Consider the following 20445-nt stretch of genomic DNA (forward strand, 5'->3'; position numbering starts at 1 on the left):
TCTGGAGTTGATGCTACTCAAGAAGTGAGCTGAAGTGCCATGATTTAAGGCCTGTCAGACGCGCAAGATCGCCGCCCATGATGGGGCAATAAGCCATGTCACCCACTCTGACAAAACCTAGTCCCACCCTTGCCTCTTGACAAAGCTATTGCGAGTCAATATGTCTTGTACATGCAGGGTGAAAGCCCTAAGTGTTGGGGAAAGTCTGGGGTAGAGAGCTCTAGTCCCCAAAAGGAATAACTCGTCGTTCTAGACCTTGATCTCTTGGTCGCTGACATGAAGGCAACTGTCAGGTCTGAATTGTGTGAGGGGGATAAATGGATGTGAGGGAAGATAAGCGTCGTCAAGAAATGGACGCAAGGAAGCATAAGCGCAATCGCACTTCACCAGCGCCTCATCATGCCTTTCAAGGTCAACGCTGAGCTCGCCGCTGTGCTAGGCAAACTCAGCGGTGGTATTGATCCTCATCCGCCACCAAAGCTCGGCGACGTCAATGCAAGACGTACCCTCATCGCCCCTGGCATCAAGGCCCTCGTAGGGCCCAACTTTCCTAGCGATGTGAGGACTAAAGATTACTATACGCCGAGTCCAGATGGTCATGAGATCCTGCTTCGTTGGTACCACACGGACGAGCAACCACAAAATCCAGCCGTCGTCTACATTCACGGAGGAGGCATGATCTTGGGCAGTGTAGATGACTATCATGTCCTCGTGGCTGGCTACGTTGCCCGAACCCGCGTTCCATTCCTGTCCGTCGAGTACCGTCTCGCACCAGAGTTTCCCTACCCAACTCCTCTGAACGACATCTACGCGGCGGTCATGTGGCTCTATAGCAAGGCGAAGCACCTTACTGTTGACCCCCAGCGCATCGCCATCATGGGGGATAGCGGTGGAGGAGGTCTTGCTGCCGCCACATGTCTCCTAGCACGTCAAAGAGGAGGCCCGAGGCTGGCCAAAATGATACTCCTGTCTCCGATGCTTGACGACAGGACCATCGTGGCGGATGAGCACACCTCGGCCCTAGCCAGCTGGACTGCAATCGATAACGAAACGGGATGGTCAGCCTTCCTTGGGCCAAAACGTGGGCAGCAAGACGTTCCTGAAACCGCCTCTCCAGGACGTATGAGAGATGCCGCTGGGTTACCGCCCGCATTTGTTGAAGTGGGTGAACTGGATCTGTTTAGAGACGAGGTGATTGAATTCGCTGCAAAGTATTACAAGGCTGGCGTGGGCATGGAACTGCACGTGTACCCGGGATGTACTCACGGGTTTGATCTGTTCTCCCCCGAGAGTAGCAGTATTGCAAAGAGAGCATTTGAAGTCAGAGATGCGGCCATCATGGCGATAGAGGCCATTGAATAGTTGGGGACTTGAGTCATCTGGTCTGTAGCTGGTGTTAATAGAATCATGTTCAACTTCTTCCAGCTCTCCTACAGGTGCCTCCAGACGATGGGCCAGGTTAACACGGTACGATCATGGGCCGTCTCGTTCATATCGGATGCTAGTGGATCCCGTCGGATCAGAGTCAGCTTTCAGCTTCTTTTTAGTCTGGATATGCCGCAATGTCCACGTTCGTTGTTGAGTTCAATGACAGCTCCGAGAGGAGTTGTCAGGTACAATATACAAGAACACGTTGATGAACACATAACAGCATTAAAGCTCAATGCTGTGAAGCACCGTTCTCCACGTTCATGTTCGAGTACTCCATGGTCCTGTACTAAACAGCCTCCAGACCCTAGTGGCTAAACAGAGGCCTCTTGATCCAGTCAGGATCCAGGTAAAACGACAAGTCTTGCCCATCAACTTCCTTCTTGGTAAAGCCATTCCCCATAAACTTGAACCTGTTGGTGCCCCTGTACCTGATGTTGTAGTCCTCAAAACGAGGCTCATCCATCATCTCTCTCCAATGCATCAATGAACCGGGGTACTGAGCTCTGATCTTCCCGGAAGGGTCTCCTCCGTTGAACCATGAGCGACATCCAGCTGCCCAGACGCTAGGAAGGTCAGCTAGCACACTAAGTAAAGGAAAGAAACATACGTTCTCTGAAGCCACTGGTGAACATGTTGGTTGTACTCGTCCACGACTTCTTTCTTGACATCCAGGCTTAGGATGTTCTCAGTCTGCAGCTTGCGGATTACTTTGCAGACGTAGTTCTGGGCCGATTCGAGAACAGTGACGAAGGAGCCATGGCCGGCAGGGCAGTTAGGGCCCAGTGAGCCAACTGGGGGCGTTAGATCTGGGCAACTGCTCGTGGGTGCAGCACTCACTGAGGAAATTGGGATACCCCGAAGCAGCCAGGGCGAGGTACGCTTCAGGCTCAGCGCCCCACTCATCGCCTAGCACCCTTCCCTCTCGGCCGATCAACGCAAAGGGCGGCCTGAAACTGACATCAAAGCCAGTGGCACAGATCACAACGTCAAAGTCGATTGTAGATCCATCCTTGCACTTGACTCCGGTTTCAGTAAAGACTTCAATGCCCGAATCGGCAAGAGAAACCTTGGGCGTGTTGAGGGCGTGAAGGAACTCTTCTCCAAGGCCGAGCCGTCTACAGCCCATGGCAAAGTCTGGCATCACCTTTTTCATAAGAGCCGGATCGTTGTTTATAATGCTTGCCATGCGCTCCGCTACTTTCTACACATGCGGTCAGTCAAGATTCTCCCGGGGGGCTGTAGCGTAACGCACCTTACGGCCCACGGTCTGCATGGGATGATCCTTGAGCATGACAGGGAAAGCCCTGTTGATATTGTTTTCCATCTTCTTTCGACATTCCAGGTAGTAGGCTGGGTCATCCCTGAACTTTTTCTTTTGCTCGTCGGTGACTATCCTCAGTCAGCTTAGCATCAACTCTGGTATAGCAGCAGCAGCATACACGCAATGTTGGAGCCATCCGTCAGGCCCTCCACCTGCATTCCGGAGCTGATCCACTGCGGCGTTCGGTAAAAAGATACCACGTGAGCTGCCTCGTCCTTGATGGCTGGGACGATCTGCACAGCCGAGGCGCCAGATCCGATCACGGCGACCCGTTGATCCTTGAGGTCGAGAGAGGTGTCGTAGTTGGCGGAGTGGGTCATTTTTCCCTTGAAAAGTTCCCGTCCAGGAATCGAGGGCCATTTCCACGTGTGCAAGACGCCAATGTTGCCGACCAAAAAGTCGACTCTGTCCTCAAAGACGCGTGTCTCGCCTGACGATAACCTTTCAGTGACGCTGAGGATCCACTGGCCGTTATCCTCGTCCCACACGGCTTTATTGACGGAATGCTTGAGCTTGATGTAGTTGTCGAGGTATCCTCGGCTTTCGGCAAAGTCGCGATAATACCCCTGGATGTCTTGGGCGGACGAGTACATCATCGGCCAGTCTGGCTTGGGGGCAAATGAATACTGATACGCAGGTGACGGGACGTCACATCGGCAGCCCGGGTACTTGTTCGTGTACCAGACACCTCCAGGCTGGTCGTGGCCTATTGACAGTCAACTCGTCTCCGATAGCTCCAATAGCCGCGGTTGGTGGACTTACGTTCGTACACAACCAGGTCGATGTCGTTTCCAAACTCCTTTTCCTTCTTGTAACACAGCATTATGCCCGACGCACCTGCGCCAATGCATCCTACACGGATTCTTCTAGGTGCCCAGAGGAGATGCTCGCCAATGGTATAGTCCTGGGCTAGTTCAATGGCGCACGAGCTATCATTGTGATTGTATCTCGCAAGGGGATCTTCAACTCCGAGAGCAGCCACGGGTGTCGACTCAGCCGCCAGGCTTGGAGGCTCACTGCGAATAGCCATGATGTTTGGGGTTGTTCAAGGAATGCCAACAAACGAGGGATGCTAGGCTGATGCAGGCAGCAGATTGACAGGACGAGTTTGTGTATCCTGTACGATCTGGCTTCATGGTCCGGCCAAATAGTTTGGATCAATGCAGGCGGTTTGGCCAAGCCGGGACTCGGATGCCTATGAAACCCCGAATTGGAGGTCTTGACAAAGGTATCTTGACTCGGATCCTTCCAGACTCTCCCCCACCTTTCTGACTCGGACAGCCCCGCCAGGCTGGCTCGCAATCATGCCACGAGGGGTTTCTCAAGACAAAATAACCAAGGATAGCAACTTGATTCAAGACAAGACTCTTTCTATCCAGCTGCTTGGCCTGTCAACATGGCGCCTTCGTTCCTCATCACCGCGGCTACTGGCAGACAGGGCGGCTCAGCAGCTCGCGTCCTCCTCGCCCGTGGCGCGACTGTTTACGCGCTTGTTCGGAACCGCAACTCGCTGGCTGCTCTGGAACTTGAAAGACTTGGCTCGGTTCTTTTCGAGGGTGATTTCGACAATGTCCCGGCCATACAGGCGGCTGCTGCTGGAGTCACGGGCATCTTTTTGAATCTCTGGCCGACGCCCAACCCAGAAGATCAACTCTCCCAAGCCAAAAGTTTTATCGATGCTGCAAAGCAGGCCAATTCCTTAACAATCGTCGTGTCCACGGCATTTCTCACCGGCCGACCCGAGCTATGGACTGGCGTCGATGGACTCGAGCCCTATTACACCGGAAAGGCCATGGTCGAAGATGTTGTGCGTCAGGCTGGTCTCCCTTCATACTCGATCCTCCGCCCATCGTTCCTGATGCACAACTACCTGATCCCCGACTCTCAGTATCACTTTCCGGAGCTGGCGCCAAAAGGAATCCTCGCTCATGCCTACAAAGCAGGACGTCGCATGCCCCATCTAGATGCGGCTGACGTGGGCAAGTTTGCGGCCGAGGCGCTTCTCAATCCAGGCGCCTTTAACGGACACGAAATCGAGCTCGGATTTCAGAACCTGACCCCTGAGGAGGCAGCTGAGACTATATGCCAAGTTAGTGGGCGAACTGTACGGGTTCATGGGCGCACTGATCAAGAGATCACATCGCAGCGACATCTCCTGCCCACACTGCCGTTTCAAGTGTTGGCGAACGAGCAGGACTTGACAATCGATGGAGAATATCTGCAAAACAAGTACGGGGTCACTCTAACAACGTTTGAAGACTTTTTAAGCAGTGAAGCCGTCCAGCTTCTCAAGTCTTTACCAGAGGCGTAGACTTTTGTCACGGCCACCTTAGAAATACGCGAGGAATACGAAAAGTCTAATTCTAAGGGAAAATGATATAGTTACGCATATGAAACTCTACGCTCCTCCTGAACCAGGTTCCTCTTGTCGAAACACTAGAAATGATTAGTAAGGTGTTTTGCTTATAAATTCTTTATGTGGTGAACTATGAGTGCGACGATCGTAGTATTTCCCGAGGGATAAACCGGCCGTGCTGGGTTTATGTTGGCAGAGGATCAGGTTGCGTACTCTGAGGCGGAGGGTGTAAATCACGTCTGGTGATGTGCTCAAAGCTATTAAGTGTAACCAAGTTGTATTGATAGTTGAGGTAGCTGGTGCATATGAACGTGAAATGAAGGCGTCCTATATACTTTAGTTCGGGGCCCTGATCACTCTGTCTATAGGTCTTGATCACGGTGATCGTGTGAGTGATCACCGTTCTGATTGGTGAGGAAATTTGTGGGTTCCATTGTGCACGTGACAAGTGCATGTCAGGTCGTGACAATGAGTGCTCGCTTATATTTTAGTTATCGCAAGGGATGAATCATTTCTATGGTGTTTTGGACGTACTTACTTTCAGAGAGACCTTTCTGTACCCCTCTTGTACTCACATCATTACGCCGCGCAAGCAAAGAGATAGCCAAAAACGGCGGATGGCCCCCCGAAGTCTAAGGCAGGCCTCTGGGCGACCTTGCCGGCGACCTGGGCCACGCTGACGCCGGGGCGCACCTTAACCCACACGCTTAACTCTGCGCGGTTCATGTCCGTGTACTTCCTCATGGACATGTCGCATGCACATGCTGATTTCAAAGGCGCTGACCGTCCAGAGTGTTGACTTGGCGACATTGAGTCAACGTCTACCCTCACATATCAATCTGCAGGGCCAACAGCCAGGACGGATCCTTCCGATGACCAGGGCTATCTGCCATACTGCATGTACCTCTTTAATACCGTGGCTATCTTGAATATGTGCTAACAACGGCTAGACGAGGGTGTGGCATCTGATCAGAGACGTTGATCATGTCGTTCTATGATATATTTCGATATTCAATACGACGACCATGTCAGAACTGCTCAGCCTCGATCCAATAGGTCATCGTTCAATGGCCCCCAGAACAAGGCAGCTGGCACATAAGGTCTGACCGCCCGTGGCTGCCTCGTAACCATCTTGCAAGACGGTACGCCAAGTCATCCCTCTCGTGTGCACCAACATTCAGCTACCCACCCAGCTACCCCACTTTACTCCACCCTGCCTAACTCAGTTCTGTTAATAGAGAAACATGTCGTTGATGTGGCCGCAAGAGAGCTCAACCTCATTTTGGAGCAGCAATGGGCTTCTCTATACCGGCCGAAGGCTAAGAGCAGAAGCATATACGGAGGCCGCAGGATATGAAGATGAGGCTATGATAGCTAGAGCTCCTACATCAGTGCACAGAAAGTCCAGACCAAGCCATCGTCATAAGGGAACTCGATCTTGGAAGCCTTCTGCATTGGATAATTGCGAGATCACGAGGTACAGGTTGGGTGTGGCACACCGCCTCCACGATTTTAGGTCCTGATATTCTGGAAATCTTGCCTCGGAGTCATCGTCTTATGTGGTAGCATCGCGGCATGGCTGTCAATGTTGATTGAACTTTTGAAGACAAGCCTCTGTGCCTGGCTAGCCCAACCGTTGCGGGTGCCATTAACGCGTCCACCCCTCAGCTGAACACGATAAGTGGCCTATGTTGGAAGCAGGAACTGTAAGGATCCATTACGACCTTGCTCCAGGCGCCATCACTCAGCACGTAGTCTCAGATAGGAAGGTATCTGGAACGTGACCGGCACCCATAGTCCTTGGCCCATGGTAAGCCATAGGTTGAATTGTACACTGGTTCCACATTTTCGCATTCTGAGACTTTTAACGCGCGTAAAAAGCCCTTTAAATAGAAAAAAGAGATTTAAGAATAGCTCTTAAATAAATAATTTATTTAATTAAGTTATAAATAAAATTAAATAAAAACCTAGGTAAAATAAATAAAAGTATATAAATAAATCTTAAAAAAGAAATAATACTTATAAGCTTTTATAAGCCTTTATTAAAAATAATAATTAAATTTTATATTTTTAATTTTTTAAGTTTTAAAAAATTAAGATTTATATTAAGATATATTAATAAATAAAAATTAAAAATAAATAATAAGTTTAAATAAATTAGTTTTTAATAAAAATAAATATTTAAAATAAAGAAAAATAAATATAATAAAACTTATTAATAAAAAAATAATAAAGTTTTTTTTTAAAAAAAAATATAAAATTAATAAAAATTTTATAAAATTTTATAATTTTTTTTAATTAATTTATAATTGTCACGGCCCATGTCACGGGTGGCCGAAAGGACGGCCACACCAAGATGAGTCAGCAGGCACGGAGAATAGTGGACCCGATGATCGGTTTGATATATCCCATATCGCACATATCGAACGTGATCAGTAGTGATATATTCCATATCACTATGATCACACATCGGAGGACAAGTATATAGGACACATTCATTGCACTTTCTTATGTAGTAGCTACCTCAGCTATCAACACAACTTGGTTACACTCAATACCCCTTGAGCACATTACCAGACGTGACTTACACCCCCCCATTGCTCAGACTACGCCCAGCACTCCCTGCCAACATAAACCCAGTACGACCGGTTTATCCCTTGGGAAACACACGATCGTCACAATAATAATATATATAATAAATAAGTTTTATAATTATATAAGTATTATAAAAATCTTAATTTTAAAAATAAAAATTAAAATATTATAAATTATTTAATTAATTAAAATTAATTATTATATTTTTCTTATTAAAATTATAGATATTATTTAATTAGATATTATATTTTATAAGTATATTTATTATAAGCTTAAATTAATTATAAATAATAATTAAATCTTTATATTTAGCTCTTTAGTAACTATATTTATAAAAAGAATATATTTTATGCTATAAGTATTATTTAATAAAATTTAAAGCATAATATATATTAATTAGTATTATATTATAATTAATAAGTAATTAATTAATTATTTCTTTAATATTATTAAGCTAAGAGAAGAATTCTTATAAATCTAAGTTAAAAAAAAATAAATAAAAATCTGTTTTTTAAAATTAAATAATTAATATAATTTCTAAATAATATTATATTAAAATTAAATATTATATTATTAATAATATAAGATATAATAATAAACTTTATAAATAATTATAATTTATTAGATATTTAACTTAGAGTTATTTTATATAGCTTAAAAAGTAAAAAATATCTTAGACTTAATAAAAGCTTATAATATATTATGTAATTAAAAAATAATTAATTAAATTTAAAAGATATAAGTTAAGAGATTTTTATAATACTTATATAACTATAATACTTATATATTATATATATTAATACTTAATAAAAAATAAAAAATATCTTATAATATATATATTAATTACGTTTTTATATTTTTTTTATATTTTATATATAATTTTAAAATAAATATAATATTTAATATTATATAGCTTAAGGAAAGAGCTATTTAATAATATAAACTATATAATTATCTTATAATACTAATTATTTTTAAAATTATTTAAATATATTTTCTTTAATTAAAAATTCTTTTTTTAAAACTTTTATTTCTCTTTAACCTTTATGTGGTGGAATCCCTTGGGCACCACGTGACGAGAAGGGCCGAGGAATTCCCCTACTAAGAGACCTACTTTTCCTAATGGAATTCCCCAACTAAGAGACCCACCTTTCCTAAAAGGGATTCCTAGGGAATTCCTAGGGAACTCCCTATAAGAACCCTTAGATTTCCTAGGTAAATAACTGTTGAATTTTAACCTTAGTTTTCTTCCTTTTAGAAACCTATAACCTATAGAGGATTCGTAATTTCTAAGAGGTGCCTTAGAGGATTAAGATTAAAGGCTTTTATTGCTTTTTCCTTATAGTTTATAGTTTCTTATAACTAATCCTAGTACTTAGATAAATAGTTATATACCTAGGAAGATAATTATAAGAAATAATCTTAAGAATAAATACTAATATAAAAAGATATTATATTATAATATTAGTCTTAGGTATATATACCTTTATAAATATAGCTAATTATAGTTAATAATTTATACTATATATTATAAGCCTAGCTAATACTTAAAATTAAACTTATAGCTTATAACAAGTTATACCTTAGAATTATCAGCTATTATAAAATATATAAAATATATTTATTTATACTTTTTTATATATTAGCTATTATAGGTATTAATATAATTTAACTATATTTAATACTTCTTTTTAATATATACTTAATATAAGTAATTAATCTTTTAGAAAAAATATAATTATTATACTTATAAAAAGATATAACTTATAAGATTTTTATATAGCTTACTTATTTATATAGCTTATTTATAAAGTTTATTAATATAAATTAATATTATTTTATTAATTAATATTAAAGAAATATTAGTTTAAAAATTTAAATAATTTAAATATTTTTTAAAATTAACTTTTAAACCTATAATATTTTTTTTAAAAAAAATAATTATATATTATATTATTTTATCAATTATTTAAAATATATTAAGCCCTTAGCTAAGGCCTATATGCCCTATAGAGCCTAATTAAGCTGTGATCTATTAACTAAGACGGGCGCGGCGGACCTTTTGGCCTAGTTAGCTAAGGGTCGAGGTTATTAGGACCTCTCTTTATAATTATATAATAAAATATAAACCCTTAAAAATAAATAAAATATTTAATTTATATGAAAAAAATAAAAAATTTAATTATTTAAAAAATATTTAATACTAAAAGTTTTTAAATTAAATAAATATAAATATATAAATAATAATTAAAATATTAAAAAAAAATACTTTAAAAAAATATAATTAAATATTTAATATTATAATATTAATAATAAGTATAATTATAATATATGTATTTATTAAGTAATAACTAAATATTTTAAAGTAATAATAAAGAATTTTAATTAATTAATTAATTTATAATACCTTTATATAATTATTATCAATAAAATAAGGATTTTAATAATATTTACTTATTTATAATATTTAATATATATATATATATTATTATTTAAAGTAATATAGAGACTTTTTTATATTAGACTTATTAATATATAATAATTATATATTATTTAGAAAATAAAATAATTATATTATATTATATTAATATAATATAATATAATTATCTTAAATAAGAGCTTATATTTAATAATATAATTAATACTATGTAATATAATTAAGTTATATAAAGAGCTAAGGTAAGTAATATATAAAAATATATATTAAATATATTTTATATACTTATATAAATTACTTAGATTAATTATAAACTAAAATATTATTATATTTAACTTTTAGTAATCTTAGATAAATATTATTCTTAGCTTATAGTAGTCTTAGATTAATATTATTTTAGTATAGTATTAATTTAGTGCTTAATAGATATATTAGGGTTAGGGATTTATAGAAACTACATAATATAACTGCGAGGGTTATAATATAGTTTGTGCAAGAGGGTAAAAAGGATCTAGCTATAATATAAGAACTTATTAAATAATAATTAAGATATCTAAGGAAAAATATAATAAGTAATTTTAATTAATTAATTAATTATTTATTTTTTTATTATTATATTAATATAAAAGATTAAGATTTTTATTATACTTAGTCTATTATTATATGTATTATATATATCTATTATATTATTAATATAAACAATTTCATTTTATATATATTAATAAAATATTAATAACTTAATTAATATATTTTAAAAATAATAAGGCTTTAATTTATACTTTTAATTATTATATAAGTATCTTAATATTCTTATCTCTTAGTATAGTAAAGTCTTTTAATTTAAAGCAACTAGCTATAATTCTTAACTCTATATATAAGAATAGTAACTTATGCTATTACTTATTCCCTGATTGCTAAACGCCTTTCTCTATTTAAAGCTATAAAATGCATTATCGCAGAAAGGAAAGAACAAGTATAATTACCTATATACAAAGCGTTATATAAGCCTTGAGGTACTCGTGTAAGCTAGGCTAGCTACTAGCTGAATATTTACCTTAGTATTTAAATAAAGGACGATGGGAAATTATGCTTTAGTTTTTAGACCTAATTGCCCTTGTCTTATCTATAGAAATAAGGTAATACATAGGTAGGCACGTTGCCTAACACAAGCTTCAGGTTTATTCATTGGAAATCTGAATTCTCTTCTCAAATTTGGTCAAGATAATATGGGAAAGACAATCCAGGAGTTATAACAAGAGGCATCGAGATAGTTACCAGTAATCCTTCGAGCTGGAGCCCCATCACTCCCGAACTCAACTATATAACCTCCATGTTTCCCCTGGGAGTTAAAGGTCGGCCAATCCACAGTATACACCATGTCGGTCCCGCTCTTGAGAAAAGCGAGAAAGTAATCCTGCATAGTAGCAGATGTTTCGACCTCAGCCTGAGGAGTGTCGCCGACCATCTTCATATATGTCCCAAAAATCATGAGGAGATCTGTCCAGTGATAGGCACCCAGCCACGGCTTGGGGCTGATGTTGGAGTAGTTGCCTACACACCCCATTAATGAGATGAAGTGTTATTAGGCATATAACCAAGACATACCAACGTAAAAGTAACGGAAGCTCTCTAATCCAGCAGACTCACGCAGTTTAGAGTCGGCCAAGGCGAAACAGTTAAAAGCGCGGGCAACCTCGGCAGTATGAGTCAAGTTGGGCGAAGGTTCCAGTTCGGTTGCTGTGGTCGAGCGTATGGCAGGTCCCTGTGCCACAAGGTTCTTGGCATATCGATCAGATTTGTTGGAAAAGATGTATACCTCGTCAGCTAGAACAATGCGGCAAGTCAGCACAGACTTTTCCAGTCAACGCCAGATGTTACAGACCAATATAGTTTGCAAAGTCGATGCCTGGCTTCTTGTCATATCTGTTTATGAATTCCTCAATTTGTACCCAAGAAATCTGTCGCATACACTCAAGCTCCGCTTCGTAGTCATCACCGTAGTTGCAGCCAAGACTCCTGGCTACAACGTCAAAGTCGGCATATGGATCCGGGATTTCGGTGGTGTTGATGATGTAATTTGGGCCATTGGAAATGATGCCGAACTTGGCAACGAGTGGTTCTTCCCAAAAAGCCATGCTATACATGTCGACCAATCTGGCACCTTGGGATTCTCCCCACAACTGTACATGCATGTTAGAAGAGTCGAATCATGTTGAGCTTTTGAAGATTACTAACAAGAATATTGTCTTTGGCGCCTCCAAAATACTCAATATTCTCGTGCACCCATTCGACAGCAGCTCTCACATCGAGCAAGGTCAACGACGTTTCTTTCAAAGCACGGGATTTGGGATCTGGTAACAAATTAGCTCGCCAGCCATTAAACCGTGCAGTGAATGAAACCAGCTGAGGCTTCTTACTTCCAAATATGTTTACACGGTAGTTAATGGTGACAACCATGTGCTCCTGAGAGCGTGATACCCACTGCTCCGGCAGCTGCGAGGGCACATTGATCCCACCAATGAGACCACCGCCACCCGTGATAAATAAGGCAACAGGAAGCTGGGACGACTTGTTCGCGTACGAAGGAGTCCACACAGCGAGGGTGAGGCAGTCTTCAGACGAGGACCACGCAACAGCACCCTGATCACGCCGCTCGCCCAGACTCATTAAGGGGTTTGGCGGTGCGTACTGGTTCCAGAAGACGTGCTGCGAGGAGACATACTGTGGGCAGGCTACGAGTGCCCCAAGAGCTATGTTCAGCGATACAGATCTACCGAGAGCTCGATAGGGATCTATTGGACGTACCAGGGCCGATGTGAGTGGAATCGAAGAGTTTAGATGAGCGGGGGAGCTTCCGAGGTGGCTCAAATCGAAGATCACCAATTGGTGGCTACTGGGAGTAAGTAGGAAATGAAGACCAGGTGCAAGAAAAGATATGGTATTGGTAATGGTTTCTGGGACTTATTTCTTCACGTACCTGGGCAAAGGGGATGCGCAGGAACTGGCGCACGTTGGGATATGTATCATTATACATTCCGATAAAGGTTCCCGTATTCGTTTCAACAGTGAGATTATCCCAGCCATGACGTATGGAACGTGGCTGCTGATGGCTAAAATCCGCAAGATATGCGTCAAACTGTTTTGCCTGGGCGATGGCCCACAGCCACAACGCCGCCAGCAAGGTGTAGGATTTCATGGTGAAAAGAATTGATCAAAAATCGAGTGATGTTTTTTAAGCTTCTCGGTTCACGAATGACCATCCTAACGACGTCTAATTATACTACAACGGACCGCCAGCGTGGTATAACGATTTCTCCATTCAACGTCCTCACTGATCCACCCCCAGCTTTGCTGATTCCCCCGCAATACCAAGTCCACGGCTCACGACCACCTCCACAAGAGTTTTCGGTCCGAATATATAGGCTAATCCTGAAAATGTCTGGAGGAAGTCTTCGTGATAGGGGTAGTTCAGTCCTGATCCGGGCCAATATCGGTGTTACCGGTGCAACAGATTAGTCTAATGTATCCATGGTCTTATTAACACCGCTTCCCAGCTGGACCATGTCCTGATCTAGTCGTGTGGTCTAGCCAAACGGCCCGTTTACAAGTTTGTTCGTTCATGAAAGTGGTTCTGCGGAGCGGGTATATCGGGTACAGCGGCTACAACGGTGCGGCAGAAATCGAATCCCATGTCCAAGCCCCAAATCATGCGCATGATTGTGGAAAGTTTGAATGGCTCATGAAAGATATCTCCGCGGAGCAAGTACGTAGTTCTGGCTTCCGACCTGGGGTACTAATGCGCCAGGCTCATGCGAAGGACTTGGAAGAGGCTGAAGAAGTTGAGGATGTATATGATTAGTACGAACAAAACATTCACAAGTTTGGGCAACTTGTTACTCCTGGTCTTCATCTTTCGACCCTTGAGAATGAGGTTTATTACTACTGTTCTGAGTCCTGGGGCTTTACTAGCATCAGCATTGATCCCTCCAACTACCTCATGCCATACTTCTGATCCTGGGCCCCCTACTGTCGACTTATCCAAAGGCACATACAGAGGCACCTACAACCAACATTACCATCAAGACTTTTTCTCGGTATGCCATACGCCAAATCTCCCGTCCATGACCTCCGACTGCGGGTTCCACAGCCTCTTAACAGCACCTGGACAGACGTCCAGGAAGCAACGGAATACTCACCGTCGGGTATTGGCTACGGAAGCGACACTTGGGTCCTGGGGAATCACGTGTCTGAAGATTGTCTGACTATCAATGTCGTTCGCCCAGCCGGCTTACCTGATGGTGCCAAACTCCCAGTGCTGTCTGGATCCATGGTGGTGGCTGGGTGAACGGTGGAAGTTCGGATCCCCGATACAATCTCTCGTTCATGGTTGAACAATCTGTCAGGAAAGGCATGCCCATCATTGCCGCGAGCATGAACTATCGCCTCCACTCTTGGGGATTTCTTCACAGCGCCGAGCTTGCTGCCGAAGGATCAACAAACCTTGGTTACCGAGATCAACGACTGGCCCTACACTGGCTCAAGGAAAACATTGCTGCTTTCGGTGGAAATCCAGAACGGGTCACCATCTTGGGCGAGAGTTCAGGAGCTTTCTCTGTTGGGTCCCAGCTCATCGCATACGGGGGCCGAGATGACGAGCTCTTCAGTGCGGCCATCCTCCAGAGTGGATCACCTTTAACCTTTGGGCTCAAACCTCAGACCTCAAAGACTTGGGAGCCATATTGGGCTAAGCTCCTGCATGCTACAAATTGCTCTGGAGCAGAGTCACTTGCATGCTTGAGAAAAATTCCCACAAAAGAACCCAGCGCGGTCTTTAACAGCTCGTTTGCTTCGCCGCCAAGTTGGGGCCAGGTGGTTGATGGTGACTTCATCACGGCAAGCGGAAGCACACTACTGAAGCAGGGCAAATTTGTCAAGGTGCCTATTCTTATTTGGACTAACTTTGACGAGGGCACGGAGTTTGCTGCTCAAGGTATCAACACAATGGCTCAGTTCGCCCAATACGTCAGATCCGTTGGTGTTTCCAAACAGGCAGTTCGCACCATCGAGAGGTTGTACTCTGATGACCCTACAGTCGGCATACCAGCTACACTCAAGAGCAGACCTGAAAGAGCCCTTGCGCATCTCGGAAAGCAATACAAACGTGTTGCTGCCTTCAGTGGTGATGCATATCAGCACGCCGGTCGAAGATTTACGACAATGTCGTGGTCTAGACGGCATGTACCTGTGTGGAGCTACCACTGGAATGTTCTCGTGGAGAATGTTTCACCAGCCAGGGGCGCAGGCCACTTCCAAGAGGTTGTATTTGTTTTTGATAATATCAACGGCCGAGGCTATGAAACCGTCATCTCCAAAAACCCAATGGCTGGAAAACCCGCCAAGCTGGTCCAGCTGGCGGATGTCATGTCGACAGCTTGGATTAGCTTTATTGTTAATCGAAATCCCGTTAGCCAAGGTAACAGTGGCCTATTCGCGTGTATTTGCTGAGCTGACCAGTTCCCTTGGTGTAGCTCAATCTCTTACCTGGCCTGAATATCGAGATGGGCGTGAGAGAAATCTGGTGTTTGATGTGAACGTAACAGGGCTGGCTTATAGCGAGCCGGATACATTCCGCCAGAGACAAATTGCGTATATTATGGACAACCTGTATTGAACTGGAAACTTGTCGTTTTTCTTTACTTGGACCTTGTCAACGAGACACTGATTTAGCTACTAAAAGAATAGTCAAACAGAAATAGTCTGGTCAAATCAGAAGGAGTAAGTGGGCAGCCCGAGGTGCCCAGATGGAATGACTAGAGCATCAAGTGCGCTGACAGAAACGCTGACCACATGAACGTGATTCCTTCTCCCAGACAGTGGTTAAATCTGACCTGACGCAGACTCTACCAGAGCCATGACTGAGTAGGAGCCGCATGGAAGATCTAATTCTATCTTCCACTTCTGCCAGCTAAAGTCCTTTCTTGTTTCAACTTCAATTGCAATCTAGTTTTTACCATCATCAAAAGAAATGTGAACAGCTGTCACTGCTTCATATCACCACGCCCCACCCTCTATCGCAACTTTTGGCCCCACGAGCACGGCCTTAGGCTTAGGCCGCACAACGATTAAGTTAACTATAACCTCCTAAACCGGCCGTTTTTTTATCCCTTTAGGGTCTTCGGGATTAATTTCTTTATAGAAAGTCGTAGTATATAGTTTTTCTGCCCTTTTATCTTCCAACGTTAACCGGCAAAGCCATTTCGTAGAGTTGGTGCCGAACCACCTAGGAACGACGAGCCTAACCGGGCCTCCTCGCTCTTTCGTTAGTGGCTCCCCGTTTATCATATAGGCTACCAGAACTTCTGTACTTTGGGCTTTGTCTAATAGTAGGTGTTTCTGGTGGCGATCTGCTGCAATATCATAGAAGCTACCGTGCTCGAGTCCATCTAACCATATAAAACGAGCCTCGGGGAGCGGTGAAGCAAGTAATGAAAAGGATACAAGAGGGACACCTATCTAGATAACGTTCCCTATACGCTATACTACCTCTATTGGAGGCTTGATTGGGCTGCCGTAGCATTCGTGAAACGATATAACCGATTTTTATAGTAGGCGTTTAAGCTGATCTAGTCAAAGTGCGAAGGGATTTTTCACTAGTCTAATGACTATTAGGGTCTATTTGTGAGGGTCTATGACTGCCGCGCCCATGTGAATAGCATGGAAGAGTAGGTCGTCTGGGGTGATAAAGTTATTTAGTATATATGGTTTCAGAGGATGCCATATATAAAATCCACGAGGGCTAATGGCAACAAGAGCATGGCGCTCATCGCCTTCTGCTGGCACGGAAGATATGTCGTGGTTTTCCAGCGGCAGCATGATGTTGTTCGATTTGGATTGATTGCAGAGCATTGTGTATAAGGAAAGGGATTAAGGGCCATCAAGTTGCAACGGTTTCCCGAATAACAGCGAAGCCCGTCAAGGTATAAATGCGCCGGGGATGATTTGTGCCTCATGTGCTGGCTTTGTGGTGACAGGCTTGGGGCCACTCCGGTATCCACTTGTGAAGGTCGAACGCCCGGCTGAGTTCCATGCCACAATTCAAGGATTAGATTCTCCACTTTTCGAGTGCCCAGTGTGTTGACGGACTGCAAAAGTGTGTACTGACTAAATTACTCCGGACACTTCCAGCTCTGCTTCAGGGTATATAGCGCGACATTGACACATCCAAGTAAAGATCTCGCTCACTCGACAATGTACTTTCTACAAATGCACTTATTGCATAGCTCTCTTTGGCAGTTTCTTATTTAACATGAAGCTCTCCGGTCGTGGCCAAGCGATAGCATCCAACAAGGGCGGATCCCTCCTATAGGAAGTAACGGCAAACCTTTGGGACGCTATAACAAACCCTTTAGGCTATGTCAGCCTGGGCATGGCTGAAAATGTTCTTATGCAAGATGAGCTATTGCAGCGTATTATTAGTAATATCTCCCTTCAGCCGCAAGCTTTAGCCTATGGCGATAATACAACGGGATTAAAACGGTCAAGGCTTGCCCTTGCGCATATTTCATCAAAAAGCATTTAAATCCTCACAAAGAAATCAACTTAAGCCACATCACTATTACCAACGGGTATAGCGCAGCTATCGAACATATCGCCTAGGCAGCTAGAGATAATAGAGATGGTTTCCTTATCACCAAGCCTTTTTTTCGCGCCTTCATTCCAATCTTCGGCCTTCGCGCTGATATAGAGGTGATATAGGTGCTACGCTATAATATCGACCCTTTCTGCGAGGATATTATCGAAAAGTATAAGGCCAGGCTATAAGAAGCTAAAGCATAAGGAAAGAAGATTGCCGGCATTCTTCTCTGCAACCCTTATAACCCCCTTGGGCGCTATTATCCTAAGGGTGCCTTAGTTTGACTCATGGAATTTATTAGAAGCACTAACTTTACTTAATTAGTAACGAAGTCGATGCAATATTAACTTTGATAAACTATGAGTCACTAAGTACGCTATTTACCTCTTGTCTATCTATAGACCCTATAGGAATTATTGACCCGTCTTTGGTAGACGTAGTGTAGGGAGTCTCGAAAGATTTTAGATTTAATAGTATCTGACTTAGAAGTATTATTTCCTAGAGTAATCCTCTATTGCATAATGCACTTATTCTAGCAGCCTTATATAGCATATATTCTTCCCTCGCTAAATACGCTTTTACGAATATATTTAAAGACGATGCCTAGGTTGATAGCTACCTAGCCAAAAATAGGGCAAAGCTCGCCGAGTATTATAGGCCGATAATATCGTGGGTAATAGAGCATAATATCTATTACTCAAGGGGATTAATTGCGGGCTTTTTCTTATAGGTTAATCTTGGAGAGACCTACTGCCGAAACCATCCTGAATAGGAGCATCTGTAAGCTGGGGTCGGGTAATGAAGCTACTCCTCGAGCAGGAAGACTTTATAGCTCCTAGAGTAAGTTTTGGAGCTAAAGGCAGTGGATGGTTTAGACTTATCTTTTTAGTTGATAAGATGACTCTCTTAGAAGGGCTTACTAGAATTAATAGCATTTTATAGTAGGGCATTTTTCAGAATATAAAATGAACAATTTCTGGAATAATACTGTTTTACTAGAATCTACATATGCTAGTAAGTGTAGGAGACAAGGTTCTATTAACAAGTTCTTATTACTAGGCCAAGGTTCTTTTACACGATCAAGTTGTTATTGTTAAGTAGGAAACTGTAAGACGCTATAAACAGAATCAACGGGTAGGACCGGGTTACACAGCTAAGACAGGCGACACGGGTAAGGCGGTTGACACGGGTAAGGCGGTTGACACGGGGAAGATAGGAGAGATGGATGAGACGGATGAGACGGATGAAATGGAAACGGTGCGAAAAGACGCCGGGGAAGGACCGACAACCAGTAGTCGGCTTCAAAGGCTAATGCACAAGAAGTTTACATTATCCTCGGAACATTTCTTGGGCCACCAAGTTGAAGCGTTATACAACCTCATGGCGGAGACGAGGATAATATAAACAGTTAGTTTCTTGATGGGCAAAGGCATTATCATCCTTTTCCATATACAAACTCAATTCATTATGGCATTATCTTTTGAACTATGGCTAAATGAAGACATCAAAAATCTCGATGTCCCGTCAATAGCAGCTGAAGCTATACGGCGTGATGGTAACTGCATCCTTCCCGCAAGCACCTACCAATCGCGGCTCATATATCGGTTGAGGATCTCGAATCCTTTCCACGTATTTAGGATCGCCTTCACCACTATTCACTTCCCAAAACGCCATCGGGAAGAACACTCTGTTCACCTTGGCTTCTTTGACCAAACTTCCTACATCAATTGCTGCTCTGCAAGTGGTGGAAAACGGCACCATTAGTCTTGGCGATGATGTGGCCGACTTACTCCCAACCCTCAAGCGACAGCGCATTTTAAAAGGGTTCAAGACAGATGGAGAGCCGATCCTCGAGGATCGCATAAGTCCCATCACACTTCATCATCTGTTGACCCATTCGGCAGGTACAGGCTATGATTTTTCAAATGAAGTACTTCGCAGAGTCCAGTCCTTCCTTGGGGAACATTTGAGTTCCAAACCAACCATCGAGCAGCGTTTCAATCTGCCGTTATTGTTTGAGCCTGGGGAAAGCTGGAATTATGGCTGCTCCATTGATTGGGTGGGAAAGCTTGTTGAGGTACTTACGGGCTTGAAGCTCGAAACGTACATGTCAAAGTATATATGGCAGCCACTCGGAGTTACAAGCTTCACGTTTTGGACCCATCGACAGGACGTCGCAAAGAAAGAGTTGGCAATCCTGGCAGAACGAGACGAGGAGACAAAGAAGCTGAGACCAGTTCCTGAAGGTCTCTCTTTGAATATTGGCGTCACTGACTGTTTCGGTGGGCAAGGCGGATATGCCACAGTTCAAGACTTTCTCCAACTCCTCTATTCGCTTCTGGTCAACGATGGTCGCATACTGAAACCTGAGACAGCGGACCTTTTGTTTCAGGGCCATCTGACCTCAACGAGCAAATCTGTGCTGAACCGCAAGATGGAAGATCCATCTTGGGCAGTCGGCGCCTTTTACCCTGGAGAAACCTACAATTGGAGTCTAGGAGGATTGCTCATCGAAACAGCTGGCCATGACTGCCCGCCGTCGCGGGGCTCTAATACACTAGTTTGGAGCGGAGCTGCGAACTTGTTCTGGGTAACGAATCTCGGGCCTATTTTGACTTCAAGGCCAAGCAATGCTGATTTGGAGAATAGTTCATTGATCGTCAAAATGGCTT

The 20445-nt window shown here is 42.6% G+C and overlaps 4 protein-coding genes across 4 annotated transcripts; 2 read left to right on the top strand and 2 right to left on the bottom strand.

Annotated features, from left to right (window-relative positions):
- Positions 1-399: 399 nt before the first annotated feature.
- NCS54_00987700 (uncharacterized protein) lies at positions 400-1362 on the top strand (the record flags this gene model as incomplete). Its single annotated transcript, XM_053155206.1, has 1 exon — positions 400-1362. The coding sequence occupies one exon, from the start codon at positions 400-402 to the stop codon at positions 1360-1362; it is 963 nt and encodes a 320-aa protein (XP_053011181.1).
- A 373-nt stretch (positions 1363-1735) lies between these two features.
- On the bottom strand, positions 1736-3782 carry NCS54_00987800 (Putative sterigmatocystin biosynthesis monooxygenase stcW; the record flags this gene model as incomplete). Its single annotated transcript, XM_053155207.1, has 6 exons — positions 1736-1994; positions 2039-2222; positions 2269-2632; positions 2684-2820; positions 2871-3458; positions 3515-3782. The coding sequence occupies 6 exons, from the start codon at positions 3780-3782 to the stop codon at positions 1736-1738; spliced, it is 1800 nt and encodes a 599-aa protein (XP_053011182.1).
- A 7574-nt stretch (positions 3783-11356) lies between these two features.
- NCS54_00987900 (Hypothetical protein) lies at positions 11357-13336 on the bottom strand (the record flags this gene model as incomplete). The annotated part of the gene is made up of 7 exons (XM_053155208.1): positions 11357-11691; positions 11746-11964; positions 12023-12320; positions 12376-12491; positions 12558-12890; positions 12946-13030; positions 13118-13336. 7 exons carry the CDS (start codon positions 13334-13336, stop codon positions 11357-11359), a joined length of 1605 nt encoding a protein of 534 aa, XP_053011183.1.
- Positions 13337-14523: 1187 nt separating this feature from the next.
- NCS54_00988000 (Carboxylic ester hydrolase) lies at positions 14524-15645 on the top strand (the record flags this gene model as incomplete). Its single annotated transcript, XM_053155209.1, has 1 exon — positions 14524-15645. The coding sequence occupies one exon, from the start codon at positions 14524-14526 to the stop codon at positions 15643-15645; it is 1122 nt and encodes a 373-aa protein (XP_053011184.1).
- Positions 15646-20445: the final 4800 nt, after the last annotated feature.

The sequence above is a fragment of the Fusarium falciforme genome, chromosome 8, assembly GCF_026873545.1.
Source record: "Fusarium falciforme chromosome 8, complete sequence".
Lineage (NCBI taxonomy): Eukaryota > Fungi > Ascomycota > Sordariomycetes > Hypocreales > Nectriaceae > Fusarium > Fusarium falciforme.